The sequence below is a fragment of the Olea europaea genome, unplaced genomic scaffold (assembly GCF_002742605.1).
Source record: "Olea europaea var. sylvestris unplaced genomic scaffold, O_europaea_v1 scaffold2892, whole genome shotgun sequence".
Lineage (NCBI taxonomy): Eukaryota > Viridiplantae > Streptophyta > Magnoliopsida > Lamiales > Oleaceae > Olea > Olea europaea.
In genome coordinates, this window is record NW_019247473.1 from 10,017 (window position 1) to 27,325 (window position 17,309).

General features: G+C 31.8%; 1 protein-coding gene across 1 annotated transcript; it reads right to left on the bottom strand.

The window, feature by feature from the left end:
* Nucleotides 1-6,317: 6,317 nt before the first annotated feature.
* On the bottom strand, nucleotides 6,318-10,072 carry LOC111384297 (auxin-induced protein PCNT115-like). Its single transcript, XM_023008562.1, has 5 exons — nucleotides 9,702-10,072; nucleotides 9,033-9,233; nucleotides 7,910-8,082; nucleotides 7,614-7,716; nucleotides 6,318-6,929 (listed from the first exon to the last, which is right to left on the bottom strand). The coding sequence occupies exons 1-5, from the start codon at nucleotides 9,927-9,929 to the stop codon at nucleotides 6,588-6,590; spliced, it is 1,047 nt and encodes a 348-aa protein (XP_022864330.1). The 5' UTR covers nucleotides 9,930-10,072; the 3' UTR covers nucleotides 6,318-6,587.
* Between the last annotated feature and the right edge of the window lie 7,237 nt (nucleotides 10,073-17,309).

Sequence of the window (17,309 nt, forward strand, 5' to 3'; positions counted from 1 at the left end):
TTATTATCAATGGGGTTGGTTGTACCAATGTGGCTGGCACTATTCTTGTTAAAAAATTGGGATTAACTATGCTAAAATATCATAGGCTTTACAAATTGTATTGGTTGAATGAATGTGGATAGGTTAGGGTAAATAGGTGAGTATTGGTCAATTGGGAGGTATCATGATGAAGTGATGTATAACATAGTTCCAATGCATGTCAGGTATATTTTGTTAGGGAGGCCATAACAATACGATGGGAGGTGATGCGTGATGGATACAAAAATAAGTGCAGTTTTACTAAAGATGGGGAATATATTACTCTTACGTTGTTAGGAACTAGAAATGAAGAGATTCCATATTTTTTGTGGTAGATAGATTTAGTAAGATGACACATTTCATTCCATATTATAAAACTGATGGTGCTACTAATATTGCGGATTTATTTTTTTAGAGAAGTAGTGCATTTACATAGGGTACCTAGAAATATTGTATCGAACAGAAAAGTCAAGTTCCTTAGTCATTTTTGGAAGATTTCGTAGAGTATGTTAGGGACTAAGCTATTATTCTTTACAACTTGTCAACAGTCGAGCTTTCTAAACTGTGATATTTGGCTTTCTTAGGTTTGATCTAATCTGTCATAGGTTTCGTAGCTACAATTACTACGTGGATTCACATCAGTAAGTATCAAAACTTAGACTCCAAAAATTAAGGTTATATCATTTACCTTTTTTGTTTGAGTCTTCATCCTCGTTCTTCATGCTCTTAATCTTTAGAGTCATTCAGTCCAATTAAAATCCTAAAAATAAATAAATAAATAAAATAAAATCTTAAAAGCCGTTTGTGCGCTAAATTAGTGTCTAAATAAATTCCTTTTTGATTTTTTGGGCTCTTTGTTGAAATGTTGCGCATTTAGCAAAAAAGTTTGAAAATTGTAGAAAAATATAGCAATTATATAAAATAAAAAAAGATCAATTCCAAAGTCAAAGTGTCAAATTCAAATTGAAGAAACACTTCCTTAGATTTATCCTTAGTGTTTCCATTCAAAGTGCCAAATTCCTATTTCTCGAGTCATTCCAGAGCTAACTCTTGTACTCAATTCTTTGTTTGGACTTCACAAGGGTTGATTTTTGATTGAGATCAAATTGGTTCTTTGAAGCGCTTCCAAAGAAGTATTTTGAGTGGAAAAAAGGCAGAGTGGTGAGACTAATAGAGGGAAAAAGTCAGATTGAGTGATACACAAGAGTACAAATGTGACGCAAATATTATTCTAGTTTTAGGATATTTGACAGAGATGATTCAACTTCATGCAAGAAGAATAATTAAGTCATCATGATGAAGGAGATAATACAATGGTTTGAATGGTTGTTTAATAATATGGGAGATAGGATGGATAGATAAAAAGCTTGGATGGAGAGGTAAGACACATTGTTCGCTAATTTATGTAGGGAACATCTAAAGAAGTTCCTAACTACTTGGAGGAGAAAAAGGTAAAACTTGTTGTCGTTGAATTTACTGATTATGCTTTCATTTAGTAGGTTCAAATAGCAACATCTAAGAGGCTCATGAGAGGCCAATTGAGACATGGGAAAAATTGAAGGCCATAATGAGGAAAAAGGTTCATTCCTAATCATTATTATATGATTCTTTATTAAAAATTGTAGTTTCTTTATTAAGGATCTAGGAGTGTGGAGGATTATCACAAGAAGATGAAGATTGTCAATATTAGAGCGAATGTTAAGGATGACCGGGAGGGCACCATGGCCCGATTTTTGAATGGTTTAAATAGAAAGATAGCTAAAGTGGTAGAATTACACCAGTATGTGGAGTTGAAGGATATGCTACATGTAGTTATGAAGGTAGAGAGGGTGTTGAAGAAGAAGAGGGAAGCTAGATATTCTTTGGGTTCTTCGGATTCTAACCTTTTTTGGTAACCGAAGTGGGATAGCAACAAAAGTGATGTGGCTATTTCAAAGAGTAGAATTGAGCTACCAAAGGGAAGAGATGAAGTCTAAGGCAGATTCTCAACCTCCTAGAAATCGGGATATCGAATGTTTTAAGTGCTTGGGATCGAGACACGTTACTTCTCAATGTCCAAACAAAGGGTGATGATCTTGCGTGACGATAGAGAAGTGTTGATTAATAGTAAGGGTGATTATGTTGATATGTTTGAATTAGAGGATGCTAGTGATGGTAAGAAAGCAAAGTACGCAGTGGGAGAGCTATTGGTTACAAGGTAAGATCTTAGTGCTGAAATCAAAGTGGATGACTTGGAGAACCAAAGGGAGAACATATTTCATGCGAGATGTCATGTCTACAACAAGGTATGTAGTATTATTATCAATGGGGTTGGTTGTACCAATGTGGCTGGCACTATTCTTGTTAAAAAATTGGGATTAACTATGCTAAAATATCATAGGCTTTACAAATTGTATTGGTTGAATGAATGTGGATAGGTTAGGGTAAATAGGTGAGTATTGGTCAATTGGGAGGTATCATGATGAAGTGATGTATAATAAAGTTCCTATGCATATCAAGTATATTTTGTTAGGGAGGCCATGACAATATGATAGGGAGGTGATGCATGATGGATAAGAAAATAAGTGCAGTTTTACTAAAGATGGGAAATATATTACTCTTACGTTGTTAGGAACTAGAAATGAAGAGATTCCATATTTTTTGTGGTAGATAGATTTAGTAAGATGACACATTTCATTCCATATTATAAAACTGATGGTGCTACTAATATTGCGGATTTATTTTTTTAGAGAAGTAGTGCATTTACATAGGGTACCTAGAAATATTGTATCGAACAGAAAAGTCAAGTTCCTTAGTCATTTTTGGAAGATTTTGTAGAGTATGTTAGGGACTAAGCTATTATTCTTTACAACTTGTCAACCAAAAACGGATGGACAAAAAAAGGTTGTTAATAGGACTGTGATACAATTATTGCACACTATAGTCAAAAAGAACTTGAAGAGTTGGGAGGACTGCTTGCCATTCATAGAGTTTGCATATAATAGGGTAATGCGTTCTACTATTTCTTATACTCCATTTGAAATTGTTTATACTCTGAATCCATTAACATCTACGAATTTAATTCCTTCACTTGTTAATGAGAGATGTATCTTAGTTGGAAAGAAGAAGGTTGAATACCGAGATGGTCAAAGATAAAAAAATCCCAAATATGAGATTAGAAATATGGTCTCATTTTACTAAGATACAAGGGGGGAGGGGAAGGCAAAATATAATTACTGTGGAAAGTCTTATGCTTGTGATTCAAATAAGATTGGTACTTCTGGCTTGTGGAAACACTTTAGAAACAGTCAAAAATATAAGAATACCAGAGTGGATGAAAGACAAAAGGTTCTAACTAGACAATTAAATGATAATGATGATGGTGATGGTGGTAATGTCAATATTGCTACTATGGTGTTTAACAAAGAAGCATGTAGGAGGTCATTGGTGAAAATAATTATTGTGGATGAATTGCCGTTTAGCTTTGTTGATGGTGTCGGGTTTAAAAATTTCATGGGACATGCTTGCCGTAAATTTGATATTCCATCTCGGAGAATAGTTACTAGGGATATATTGAAACTTTATAATGAGGAAAATGAATTATTGAAAGGTAAACTTATGTCTAATAAACAAAGGGTGTGCCTTACGACCGATTGCTGGACATCAATACAAAATATTAGTTACATGGTTATCATTGCCCATTTTATTGACAAAAATTGGGTGTTGCATAAGAGGATATTGAATTTTTCGGTGGTACCAAACCATAGAGGGGAAACAATTGGAAAACTTATTGAAACATGTTTGCTTGATTGGGGAATAGAACATGTGTCCACAATTACTGTTGATAATGCAAGTGCAAATGATGGGGCTATTATCTATATGAAAAAGGTATTAAAGAATTGGAAGGTTGATGGGATGGTCTTGGGTGGTTCGCTTATGCGTATAAGGTGTTGTGCACATATAGTGAATTTAATTGTAAATGATGGGTTGAAAGAGTTTCACATGGCAATAGCAAGTATTAGAAATGATGTGAAGTATTTTCGATCATCACCTTCGAGATTAGCAAAATTTAAGATTTGTGTAGAAAGGAAGAAAATTGAATGCAAAAAAATTGGCTATGTTAGATGTACCTCCTAGATGGAATGCAACATACTTGATGTTGTATAGTGTGCTTAAGTTTGAGAAAGCATTTGATCGTATGGCAGAGGAAGATGGTTTTTATTGCAAATATTTTGAAGATTGTGAGAATGAGAAGGAAAGAGAAGGTCCACCTACAAGCGATGATTGGGAAAAAGGTCGGAAGTTAATTAAGTTTTTGAAAACTTTTTATGAAATTACTTTAAAGTTTAGTGCATCTTTGAGTATCTCCTCGAATTTATACTTTAAAGAAGTTTGAAATATTCAACAACTATTGAAATCATTGAGTGATAGGCAAGATCCTTTATTAAGTGATATGGCAAAAAACATGAAGGGTAAATTTGATAAGTATTGGGGCAATGTCGAGAAAATGAACAAAATATTGATAATAGCTATTGTGCTCGATCCTCGATATAAGTTGGAGTTTGTCGGTTATTGTATTGGTCACTTGTATGATAATAACTTGGTCGAAACACCAAAAGATGAAATCAAGAGTTTATTATATGAGTTGTATAATCATTACAAGGGATGGAATAGTGCATCTAATGACGAATGTGGTGGTAATTGTGATTTTAATGACATTTTAATGGAGGTTTCTACAGATGATGATTGGGATGAGTCCAATAATTTTGATTTTGGGTACAAAAAATTAAAAAGTAACAATAATGATTTGTTAGGAAAAGACGAGATTCAGAGATACCTAATGAAACCCATTGAAGACTCTACTAGTCACAGATTTGATATTTTGACTTGGTGGAAGTTAAATTGTCCAAGATATGCAATTTTGTCCGAGATTGCAAGGGATGTCCTTGCAATTCCAGTTTCTACGGTTGCTTCGGAGTCAGCATCACCTAAAACAGTTGAAGCTTTAATTTGTACACAAAACTGGCTACGTTCTACACTTTCGGGAGACCAATTATATGAAGCAAGTATTGAAGAGACAGAGTTTCATGAAGATTTGGTCCAATTGGAAACTGATAATTAGAATATATTTTTTTTCTAGCTTATTATATTGTATATTTATTTTTGTTTATGCTTCTTTTAATTGAGATTTTGAAATTTTCAATGTAATGTAGAGCTTGTTGGGAAACGTACCCACAAAAAGAATGATTCAAATTCAATGATTGTGGAACTTGACGAATGATCTAATTGTAAGTACAGTCAAAATTATATTTTATATGTAATTCCATACATGTAAATTTTTTGTTCAACATTTGAACTTTAACTTTTGTGCCGTAGAATCAACGCAAGGGGTGGACTGACTCTTTAGAAAGATTGGTGCAGATACTTTGAGAAGACATTAAAGAGATCTTAAGTTTAATTTTGTTATGGCAGATTGTTAATTTTATTACAATATGGGATTTAGACATTTAATTGTTAACTTATTGCTTTGAATTTAGACTTCAAGTTACATTGTTCACTTGGAAATTCGCAATTTGAAAGCAATTTTAGTGAGAATTTGCCACTTCAAAGTAGAGTTAATTGGAATTCTTGATTAATAGCACGTTTGTTTAATGGTCAAAATTCTATTAATGATGTGTAGAACTATCTTTTTGATATTAATGTTGACAAATATGTGGCTTAAACCACTTAAGTGATCCGTTTAAATAGCCGGCAACATCTTTCGAATTTTTTGTTAGTGAACACTTTGTTTACATAATTTCAATGTAAAGAACTGGACCAGACCGAATTGGAACCGATTGGTTCGGTTCCGGTTCCATAACTAGATACGGAACCATTGGTTCTATTTCTAAAATTCCCATTGGTACTCAGTTCGGTTCGGTTCTTTTTGGAATCGGACTGAACCATATCACGCCCACTCCTACTTATATCGGAACCAAAATAAGGGTTATTGAATGTATCCATACTCTTTTTATAGAATCTTTTTATATCTTTAGGCTTAGTTGGCTCGATCTTTCTGAACCATGATATTTGGCTTCCTTGGATTTTATCTAATATATCTTGGGTTTTAGAACTACAACTACTACGTGGGTTCGTATCACAATCTATAGGGCGCTAATGTGACATTAAACGATAAGTACAATTAAAGAGTCATTTAATTTCATATTCTATTTAACCTGTCACCTAAACACTATATAGACAAGTGTTAGTATAACATTACTGAACAACATTGCCACATCCATACTATTATAAATGGAACTAATCATGAAGGTAGTAAAACATAAGGTTCAAACATCAAAGCACTCAGAAATCAACAGCTCGTAATAACATAACAGACATGTTTGTATCCTTATTCACGCGAAATGCCATAACAACCAAATACATATCCCAATACAGGTCTGGTAGATCACAAAACGACAAGGTCGCACAATACTAGTAACAAACTGTGTGCCAACAACATTTAATGTCGGCTTTATTTCAATCTCTCGACTTTAGTAGTAAAAAGAGCAAGTATAGAGCTTGTAATATTAGCACCCAGAGAAAATGTGTTTTCATGCTGCAGCTTTCCAAGTTGACAAAGGAGGAGTGTCTGAATTTTCCCATGTGCTTAAACCAGATCCATATCTCTCACCCTTGACTCCATCAGCAGAAGCAATACATTCGAGCTCTGTCATTTCTTCTTTGGTCAGTTTTACAGACAACGCCCCAATGTTCTGCTCCAAATTCTCGATTTTCGTGGTACCAGGTATGGGACACACATCGGCTCCTTGATGATGGACCCAAGCCAAAGCTAGCTGTGAAGGGGTGCATCCCTTTCTACTTGCCATATCATTGACTCTCTCAAACAAGCTCTTGTTGTGCTCCAGATTTTCGGGTTGGAATCTCGGTAGATACTGCAAAACATAAAGCACATGTTTCAAAATCGAAACCTTAACCAAACAACATGAGGAGTTTTAGGTTATGTTCATAATCAGACATTATCTGGTTGGAAAAATGAGATATTTATACCAAGAAAATGGCATCAAATTGGTCATTTCTCAACAGTTCCATTTTGGAAATGAAAAATCTCAAGGTAATATAATTTTAACACTTCTAAAAACCATGTAGTTTGAATTTCTTCTTCCAAGGAAAACAACTGCTATTTTGACATGGAATCTGCTATAACTCAGAAATTTCCAAGTATATTCAATTGCTAAATAACCTGTTGATGAAACAAAATTTGTTTCAAGTGATAGCCCTGTAGAAGATGCTGTTCTCTTATAATGTAAATCAGGAAAAAAAGGGGAAAAAATTCTGAGGGGTTTTCAGTAACTGGAATACGAAATATTCCAAGTACGCATGTAGTTTAAAGAAAGCAAGAAGGTAAAAACAGATTCCTCGTAGATGGGCCAAGGAAGTGCAAGTGATACCTAAAACTTTAGCCAATACAATGATCATGTCACTAACTAGATATTTGAAAGTAATCTAGAAGTTTATTAGATGTATAAAATAAATTGCAAAGAGGTGAAAATATGCAGGGAAAATACTCAAAGTAACGTATTTAAAGTTGATACTCAAGAGGTAAGTAAAAAAGAAACCTGGCGGAAGTCTGCTTCATTGAAAGTTTCAACCAATTTTGGGCCATAGGAGAAGAATCCCCGTCCAAGAGGACTGTATGCTACTATTCCGATGCCAAGTTCTCTGAAACAATTGCAACAAAGGATAGTGTAGAAATTTGAGTATTTGGTACAAGGTATTGGCTAGGAATGACTACTAAATAAACAATACTTTATTTTCTTCCTTATTACTGTCTAATACTACTTAAGCGTCTGTGCTAAACATGCAACATACCACTATTATCAATTTATAAAAACTATTATAGTAATCAATAAACCTGCAAGTAGGAATTATCTCTGCCTCCACATCTCTAGACCACAGAGACCACTCCAACTGCACTGCAGTTATCGGATGAACAGAATGTGCTCTTCTGATTGTTGCAGCCGAGGCCTCTGATAACCCAATATATTTTATTTTACCTTCTTCCACCAGTTTCTTCAGTTCTCCAATCTTAAATAAAAAGAGAGATTCAAAGTGATAAGGAGACGCATGAGTAAAACACGTTACATTAATCAAAAGATACAAAGAAGACATACGACCAACTATGCACGTAAAATCAAATCATTTAAGTATTTTTACCAACAGCAAAGAACTAGTCTGCCATCTACAAAAAGATGGTGAGACAATTAGGTAAACAAACCCAAAAAAGAGTATTATTTTTTTCTATGGAAAAATCAAACACCCAATAGCTTTATGCATGAGTACTGCATTTCAACACATGTTTTATTCCTATTGCTGTCATCAAACCAATAATATGATCCCCAAAAATTTCAGCTTAACAACCAGTGGAGTGACAAAGTTGACAGACCAGTAAAAATCTGGCACCTTTCATTTCTCTAGCTTAAAAGAATTTTAAAAAGTTCTGGTTAGTTGAATAAATATATTGTTCTTCTTTGACCATTTCTCTCAATGACAGCACTAAAGTATTCGGTGGAAGTTCATCTGTCACATAAAGCTTTAGGGTAAGGAACAATGCAAGATATTAGAGTAACTTGGTCTGAGCTTGACTGGGAACCATGCAGTAGTAGTTAAGATGGCAGAGTTTTACAATTCTATAGTTCATCAATTTATCAAGATTATATTAAGCTTGGTTCAAAAAAACCAATAAATAGTAAATACGTGGAAAGGCAATAAACAACTAAAATTCAACTCATAATCAGCTAGATAAACGTACATGCAACATAGGCTTGTTAAAAAAATCATGGGAAAAATTATTAAGAAGTCTTATCAAAAAAATAATTAAGAAGTCAATCCAAGATTTGGCAACCTGCCTATTGGCTCAGCTCATTGCTGAGCTAGTTGAAAACCCAACGCATATTGATAACAACACGTGCTTGTAAATTTCGTAAAACTAAATTATGAGTTATATACAAACAAACAAAGGGGAATAGATGGCTAACCGTGACTTCGATGGGCAATCGTGTATCAATGCGATGTTGGTAATAAAGATCAATGCAATCAATATCAAGCCGCTTCAAGCTGGCCTCACAGGCAGCCCGCACATAAGCCGGGTCACCAAATATCTCTCTCTTCCCATCAGAAAGTTTAATCCCAAACTTTGTAGCCAACTCTACTTTTTCCCTCATCCCATCCTTCAAAGCCTATGAAAAACCCAGAATTCCGTACAAGACAATATATAACCATTATAAAACTTTCATTTATTAAACATCCACCTCTAAAAGAAGTGAAAGAAAGGCAATAAATAACCAAGCCAGAGTAAGGTTTAACTTTTAGACTAGTGACCAGGAAGTACTACTAATAATTAAGGCTGCAAATAATGCTTTACAGAGTCTTACCTTCTCCAGCTAAATATAAATTACCTTGATAGCATATTCTCCAATTAATGTAAAAACCCCAAAAGGGAAAACATGAAATCATAACAGACAGTTAAAGCAAAAGGTACATCACATTAAATCTATTTCAGCAATTATTAACATTATACACTTTTCTTTTATATATGTACACAGAGTTGAAAAATCCAGCTCAAATTTGCAAGCTCGTGCAGCCTGGGAGACAACTGCGGTTATGTGGGTGCGTAAAGGGATTTCGAAGTAGGGCAAAGTAAGTACCTTTCCGATGAGTATTTCATTGGTATGAGGTCCATATGCGTCCGATGTGTCAAGGAAGGTGATGCCGGAGTTAATGGCATGGTGAATGAGCTTGATCATATCTGGTTCAGGCTTGGGCAGGCCGTAAAATGCTGACATGCCCATGCATCCCAATCCCTGCGCAGACACTTCAAGTCCCTGTGAACCCAGAGTCATTCTGGCTACTTTTACACTGCTCGCTGCTGCCATTATTCCGGATTCAATCTGTATAGCAACTAAAAGATGGAGTTGGTCAACGGAGAGAAGGAGAAGACAATAAGGGAAGAGGAAGGCGGAGAAGACAGGTGGTGGTTAAATGGTGGCAGATAGCCACGAAAAACGGCCATTTTGGACCGTTGTCTACTGATTAAAAAAAAAATTGAAAAATCTGTAAAAAGCTCAAAAATAATGAAAAGTCAATATTGAACAGCCATTTTGGACCGTTGTCTGATTAAAAAAAAAAATGAAAAATCTGTAAAAAGCTCAAAAATAATGAAAAGTCAATATTACCCCTAACACAAATCACTCGTACCGACGTATGGAAAAAGAAGAGGAAGAAATAGCAAGGAAACCAATGACTTTTTCTTAGAAAAATTAGATAAACAATTGAAATAAATATCTAACATTTAAAATAAATAATTAAATATTCAGTTAAAAATTAAAATAAATATTGAATAAACAAATAAAGAAAGATAAAATAAATAATTGCATATTTACGTTTAAATATTCGACAAATAATTTAATGAAAATAATCAAATAAACAATTACAATAAATAATTAAAATTAAGCATTGAATAAACAATCAAAATAAATGTTGAATAAACAAATAAATAATTTAAATAACTAAGATATATAAATATTAAAAATAATTTATTTAAGTAAGTAATTTAATATAAATAATCAAAATTTTTAATTAAATATTAAATAAACAATTTCAATCAAACAATAATCATAATTTAAACAATTAATAAATAAAAATACTCAAAGTAAGTAATTAAAATTGAGATAAACAATTGAAATAAATATCTAACATTTAAAATAAATAAATAAATATTCAATTAATAATTAAAATAAATATGAAATAAACAACTAAAGAAATAAAAAAATTACATATTTACGTTTAAACGTTCAAGAAATAATTTAAAATAAACAAATGAAAATATTTAGATAAGCAATTACAATAAATAATTAAAATTAAGTATTCAATAAACAATTAAAATAAATGTTAAAATTAAATAAACAATTGAAATAAATAATGAACATTTAAATAAAAATAAATAATTTAAATAACTAAGAAATATAAATATCCAAAATAATTTATTTAAATAAATAATTAAATATAAATAATCAAAATTACTAATTAAATATTATATAAACAATTCTAATCAAACAATAATTATATTTTAAATAATAAACAAATAAAAATAATCAAAGTAAGTAATTAAAATTTAGATAAACAATTGAAATAATATCTAACATTTAAAATAAATGATTAAATATTCAAATAATAGTTAAAATAAATATTGAATAAAAACTAAAGAAAAATAAAATAAATAATTACATATTTACGTTTAAATGTTCAATAAATAATTTAATGAAAATAATTAAATAAACAATTACAATAAATAATTAAAATTCAGCATTCAATAAACAATTAAAATAAATGTTAAACAAACAAATAAATGATTAAAATAAATAATTTAAATAAGCAATTGAAATAGATAATAAACATTTAAATAATAAATAAACAGTTGAAATAACTAAAAAAATAAATATTCAAAATAATTAATTTAAATAAGTAATTAAATATAAATAATCAAAATTAGTAATTAAATATTAAATAAACAATTTTAATCAAACAATAATTGTATTTTAAATAATAATAAAATAAAAATAATGGAAGTAAATAATTAAAAATTAGATAAACAATTGAAATAAATATCTAACATTTAAAATAAATAATTAAATATTCAGTTAAAAATTAAAATAAATATTGAATAAACAAATAAAGAAAGATAAAATAAATAATTGCATATTTACGTTTAAATATTCGACAAATAATTTAATGAAAATAATCAAATAAACAATTACAATAAATAATTAAAATTAAGCATTGAATAAACAATCAAAATAAATGTTGAATAAACAAATAAATAATTTAAATAACTAAGATATATAAATATTAAAAATAATTTATTTAAGTAAGTAATTTAATATAAATAATCAAAATTTTTAATTAAATATTAAATAAACAATTTCAATCAAACAATAATCATAATTTAAATAATTAATTAAATAAAAATAAATATAAGTAATCAAAATAATTAATTAAAATTGAGGTAAATAAATGAAATAAATATTTAAAATTTGAAAGAAATAATTAAATATTTAAGTTTAAATGTTCAAAAAATAATTTAAATAACCAATAAATAAACAATTGAAACAAATTAAATAAACAATTGAAATAAATAATAAAGAATTAAAATAAAATATTAAATAAATAATTTTACAAAAATTAGTTTTTCGCTTTTTATAATTTGTTATCTAATTTTTAATTCATTTTCTTTATTATTTGTTATTTCGTGCGTATATTACTTACAGTTCGGTTAGTTGAATTTTGTGATATTATATTTTATCTATTTTCAATTAACACCATTCTAACATTTGAAATTTTGCAGGACGGATTACCATTTGGACGTCACCTTGAGATAGGTTCCTGGCAAATTTACGTCGAATTATAACTTTGTCAACTTTACAGCGGTGTTGGATTCATTGGACGAGGAGCATGTAGAGATACTACGTCGATCTTGCTTATGGCTCTTGTATTCGCTGCGCTCTATACAGCTTTCTGGATAGTTGATCGATTCATTACTATGTCGACTACTTAAGCCAATTGACGAAGATGCCCTCCACTTTGATCATGGGGGCAAGGTTACTACATTTTCCATATTCGAGTTCCCCCTCATCACTGGATTGAAATGTACGAGCGAAGAGGCAGCGAGGGCTAGTATCCTGACAAACAAGAGGCTGTTGAATGATTATTTTAATGGACACACGACAATGACACTGGTGCAATTAGGAGATGCATTCAGGGGATGCGACCAGACGTCCGACAAGTTGAATTTGGGGATGGTCGAGAGCGTACTAAGGTGTCATCATAGGAAGACGTCGATTGACGTTTTTCATTTATACGTTGTTGATGACATCAATACGTTCAACAGCTATTCATGGGGGCAAAGATACTTTGTCGATACTTTACGCGTCTTCAAGAGGGGCATTCGATACCTAGGGGAGATAGGCTGGAGCCTAAGTACGATGTATATGGCATGCCATTAGCTTTGCAGGTAAATGTTTAATATAATGAGTTATCTATTTTTTTTTTTTATTAAATTGTAAATATAATAATCGTAATTGTTGTAGATATGGGTTTACGAGACCTACCCATCCTAGCTGATTGGTATGCGAGGAGAGGGGATACATGCATTCCTCGGATGCACCGCTGGCGAACACAATATAAGCCCCTTGCGAAACAGCTATCGGCTATCCTCGACGATCCTGAGGTACGTATTATACATTTGCATTTTCTGTTGTATGTCATTTCCGAAATTTCGATACGTGGTCAATAATTCGATGAAATGTCAATATGTCAGCTTGAAATCATCATTGAGCTGACACCATTGATCAAGGAAGAGGGTCAGATTTATATCCATGATCAGTTGACAGTTCGTACTGCTCGAAAGAGGCCTGAGTCCATCTTGGATCAGGACACGGTATGCTAAATGAATATAATTTGTTTTTCATTTGTAATGCTTATTTTTTAGAAGCACCATTGATTATCTCCTCCATCGAGGGTGTCACATTCCCCGAGGATGTCGCCTCCGTCGACGGTGACACCTCCCTAAATGAGATCACCTCTGCTGAGAGTGTCATCTCCGCTGAGGGTGTGACCTCTCTACATAAGATCACAGTCTCCTGCATCCAAACGTCTCCTACGTGGATCTGCTGCACGTAGTCAAAGTGCTTCCATCGATGATATGTTCCGACTTATAATGCAGATCAGAGGCAACGTAGCTGACTTATGATGTGATGTATTTAGGAGATTTTTATACTGAGGTCATAGCGATACGAGGTGACATAGCAGACCTACGTAGGACTGACGGGTATCATGGTGGGACTGGCGAGTATCGGGATGAATGGACTGGCGGAGGGACAGACGGTTATTGGGACGGAGGGGATGACGATGTCGGACGCTTACAAGTGGTTTTATGATATTACCACTTCGGGGGCTTGGCTCGCCAACAATGAAAGTAAGTAGTAATATTGTTATTTATTACGTATATATATTTATGAAATTTGAATTTATGAAATTAAATAACTCTTTTTTTAATTGGTGTTTCCTGATGCAGCACATTGATTTCACCATGGATTTGCTACGAGATCAAGTTAAAAGACATCCAAGATCATTAAACATTCCTGGGCGACTCATACTGAACACCGAGTTCATACGTGCCGTTAACATTAAGTACCAGATGCTCCAAACTATAGGCAGCAAGTACACGGTGCCTACATACACGATGGAGTGGGTTGTAGGGATGTGGTCGAGTGTCGGGGGAAAGAAATACTTGAAGCGATTCTCATCATCTTTCTCAATAAAAAATGTTGATCCAGTATTAATTCTTTCTATGTTATAGCAAAACCTGACCAATTTAAATAAACAATAATCATAATTTAAATAATTAAATAAAATATATTAAATAAATTGAAAAATTAACAATTGAATTAAATAATTAATTAGACATTAAATAAACAATCGATACATAATTAAAAAATAATTGAAATTAATGATTGAATTAAATAATTAGTTAGACATTAAGTAAACATCTAAGCAATTAAAATAAATATTAAAAGAAACATCTAAACAATTAAAATATTAGTTAAACAATTTAAATGAATAATTAACAATTAAAATAAATATTAAATAAACATCTAAATAAAGAAATATCTGGCCAATTTAGCATAACTCTCCTCGATCGAACCCATCAAGTCCTCCAACGCACATTATTTGACCTTACAAGCTTTTGATAGCTCATGACCACCCTGTACTTTCGACGAACGTCATTAATGATGTTCGAAGGTTTGCAGATCGTTCGTAGGTCCTGAAACTTGTGCACTACTTCTCGACCAATGAACCACGATCGAGCTTGCCTGTAATCATTTTGACGAATACCCACTCTCAATTATGTTCCCATGCATACTTACGAACTACAAAGAACTCATTCGTGTCCATTTTCGTTGCTCGCAAACGTCAAAGGCAATGCAAACAATTCACTTTAAACTCGAAATTGTGTTTCAAAGAAATCCACGTAACAGCTTCTTGCAAAAAAAATTTCGTGTCAAATAGTTGCTCAACATACAAATCTTCATTATCGGGGACTACATACAGACAATTAAAGGATTGTGCACTCGGTCTAGCTTGTGAGTTCCCACTCATGTCTCAGACGGGATAAAGTAATCAAATTCTCATTTGTAAAATCATTATCTCTTTCGTTGTCTTGAACTACCGAGCAAATTCTGTGTGTAACAGTGAGATCATAGTAAGGAGCAACTGTCTCTGGAATAGCCACAACATCATCACAAACTCTCTCCACTGTATCCCAAAACTCATTCACATTATGATCCCCTCCATCGAAATCTTCGTGTTCACTCCGGGGGACATTCTTCTTCATCAAAGTTATGCAAATAGGAATCGTACGTTTCTGGTTCTTTTCAATTAGAATCTTCATGTCATCTTTAGAAGCAATCATTATAGGTGGAATTGAAATGGATGTATGGTCGCCCACTAGAAATCCCAATTCTATGTCGTACTCAGAGAGACCGAATTTAAGTAAGTTTTGTACCTCATTGTATATTTCTGCATATGATGTACTTGGTGTTATCACAATTGCAGTATAACCATATCTTTCACTCGTCCATTTTCACACCTATCGATCATTTTCATTCTTTTCAAATTTACCAAAAATAATAAATCGGGACAGCAGCTGATCCTATATCTGCATTAGGAAACATCATTTATTAAAAAAATTGTAATTACCAGAATAAAAGGACGAAAAAAATATGCTAGGCAAGATACCGAAAAAGAAGTCAAAAACGGCAATCGCCAAAGACTATTTGGCTAGTTGTCTGTCCGATTTTTCCATTTTGCTGATTTTTACTGAACATATGAATTTTTTCCTCGTTTTTGCTAAAAAAATTATACATCCGTTTAAGACTATAATAATTTATTTTTTCTAAAATTATACGTTGAAATAAGATTTAAAAATTCAAACAATGTACTAATTTAACTAAAATGAAATTAAAAACACGTATTTATACTTACCAATTTTGAGTGTCGGCTATGAGTAATATTTTTTGTTAAGCCTTTGATAATTTTTGTGAGATTTCAATGTTTAAGCAGATGGAAGCAGAAATTTCTTTTTAACTGTGCTAGAGAATCTGATAAGGAAATTGATTTCGTTTTGAAATTTAAGTGGGAGTGTTTGAGTTTATTAATTTTTTGAAAGAAGGTATTATTGTCTTTTGAACAAATGATATGTTTCTGTAATTAGAAAACATAATAAGGGCAAAAATGACATGTACTCCTCAAATGCCTTTTTGGTGAATGACAAAAAATTTTTGGTCAATGTTACAAAGTGGTCGTCTGACTTGGTGCTTTTGAAAAGTACCCCGTTGAAGTTTGTCTTTCTCTCGTTTGGAATTTATGAATTGTAGTTGAGGTCCTTAAATTATTAAAGGTGATTATTTTGACACCACGTTTTTTAATACATTCACTACCGGCCTTCTTTGATTCACATTATCTCAAATTTAAATTTTGTTCAAACTCATTTTTGATAACACGTTCTCACAATAAAATATTTTGCACATAAATTAAATTTTTTTTCCTAATTAACTACACATTTTTCAAAAATTCACCATTGAAATAATGAGCATCAAACAGAGGCTATATTTCAATTGCATAATAAGTCCTTAATCTTTAAGGAATTCAGTGTACATTTTCTAATCGTATTTTTATTTTTAATATGCCATCTTGTCCATAATGACAGTCCATCCTAAAATTCTATTATGTACTTAAAAATGAGAGGCAAATATTTAGTCACAATTTTATATTTAATTTTATTACTTATTTAAAAAAAAGGACAAACAAGTTTTTAAATTTCATATTAAAATAGTCACTAGGGACAATACATACTAATTAATAAAATGTAGATTATAAAAATGTAATGATGAAATTCAGAGACATAAATGTGATAGTAATAAAAGATTATAAACTTTTTACTCAATTAAAATTGGGATAATTGTAGCTACAATCCCAAACCTTTCATTTTTTGGTAGACTTCATCTAAACATTTAAAATTGGGATAATTTGTACATCTACAATTTCAAACCTTTCATTTTGTTCTATCATAAGGACAAATGGATGATTTGACATTAGTTGACCAAAAAAATTGATTTTGATCATGCTTTGACCAATTTTAAACACATAAAATGATAACTTTATATTATCCCATATAAAATAATTAAATTAAAAAAAAA

What these genes read in the sequence shown, in the direction of transcription:
- LOC111384297 (XM_023008562.1), bottom strand. Translation starts at nt 9,929, where the DNA reads ATGGCAGCAGCGAGCAGTGTAAAAGTAGCCAGAATGACTCTGGGTTCA. An exon ending in GAGATAATTCCTACTTGCAG is followed by an intron (nt 7,717 to 7,909) that starts GTTTATTGATTA and finishes CAATTGTTTCAG; the next exon opens with AGAACTTGGCATCGGAATAG. An exon ending in ATGAAGCAGACTTCCGCCAG is followed by an intron (nt 6,930 to 7,613) that starts GTTTCTTTTTTA and finishes TATGTTTTGCAG; the next exon opens with TATCTACCGAGATTCCAACC.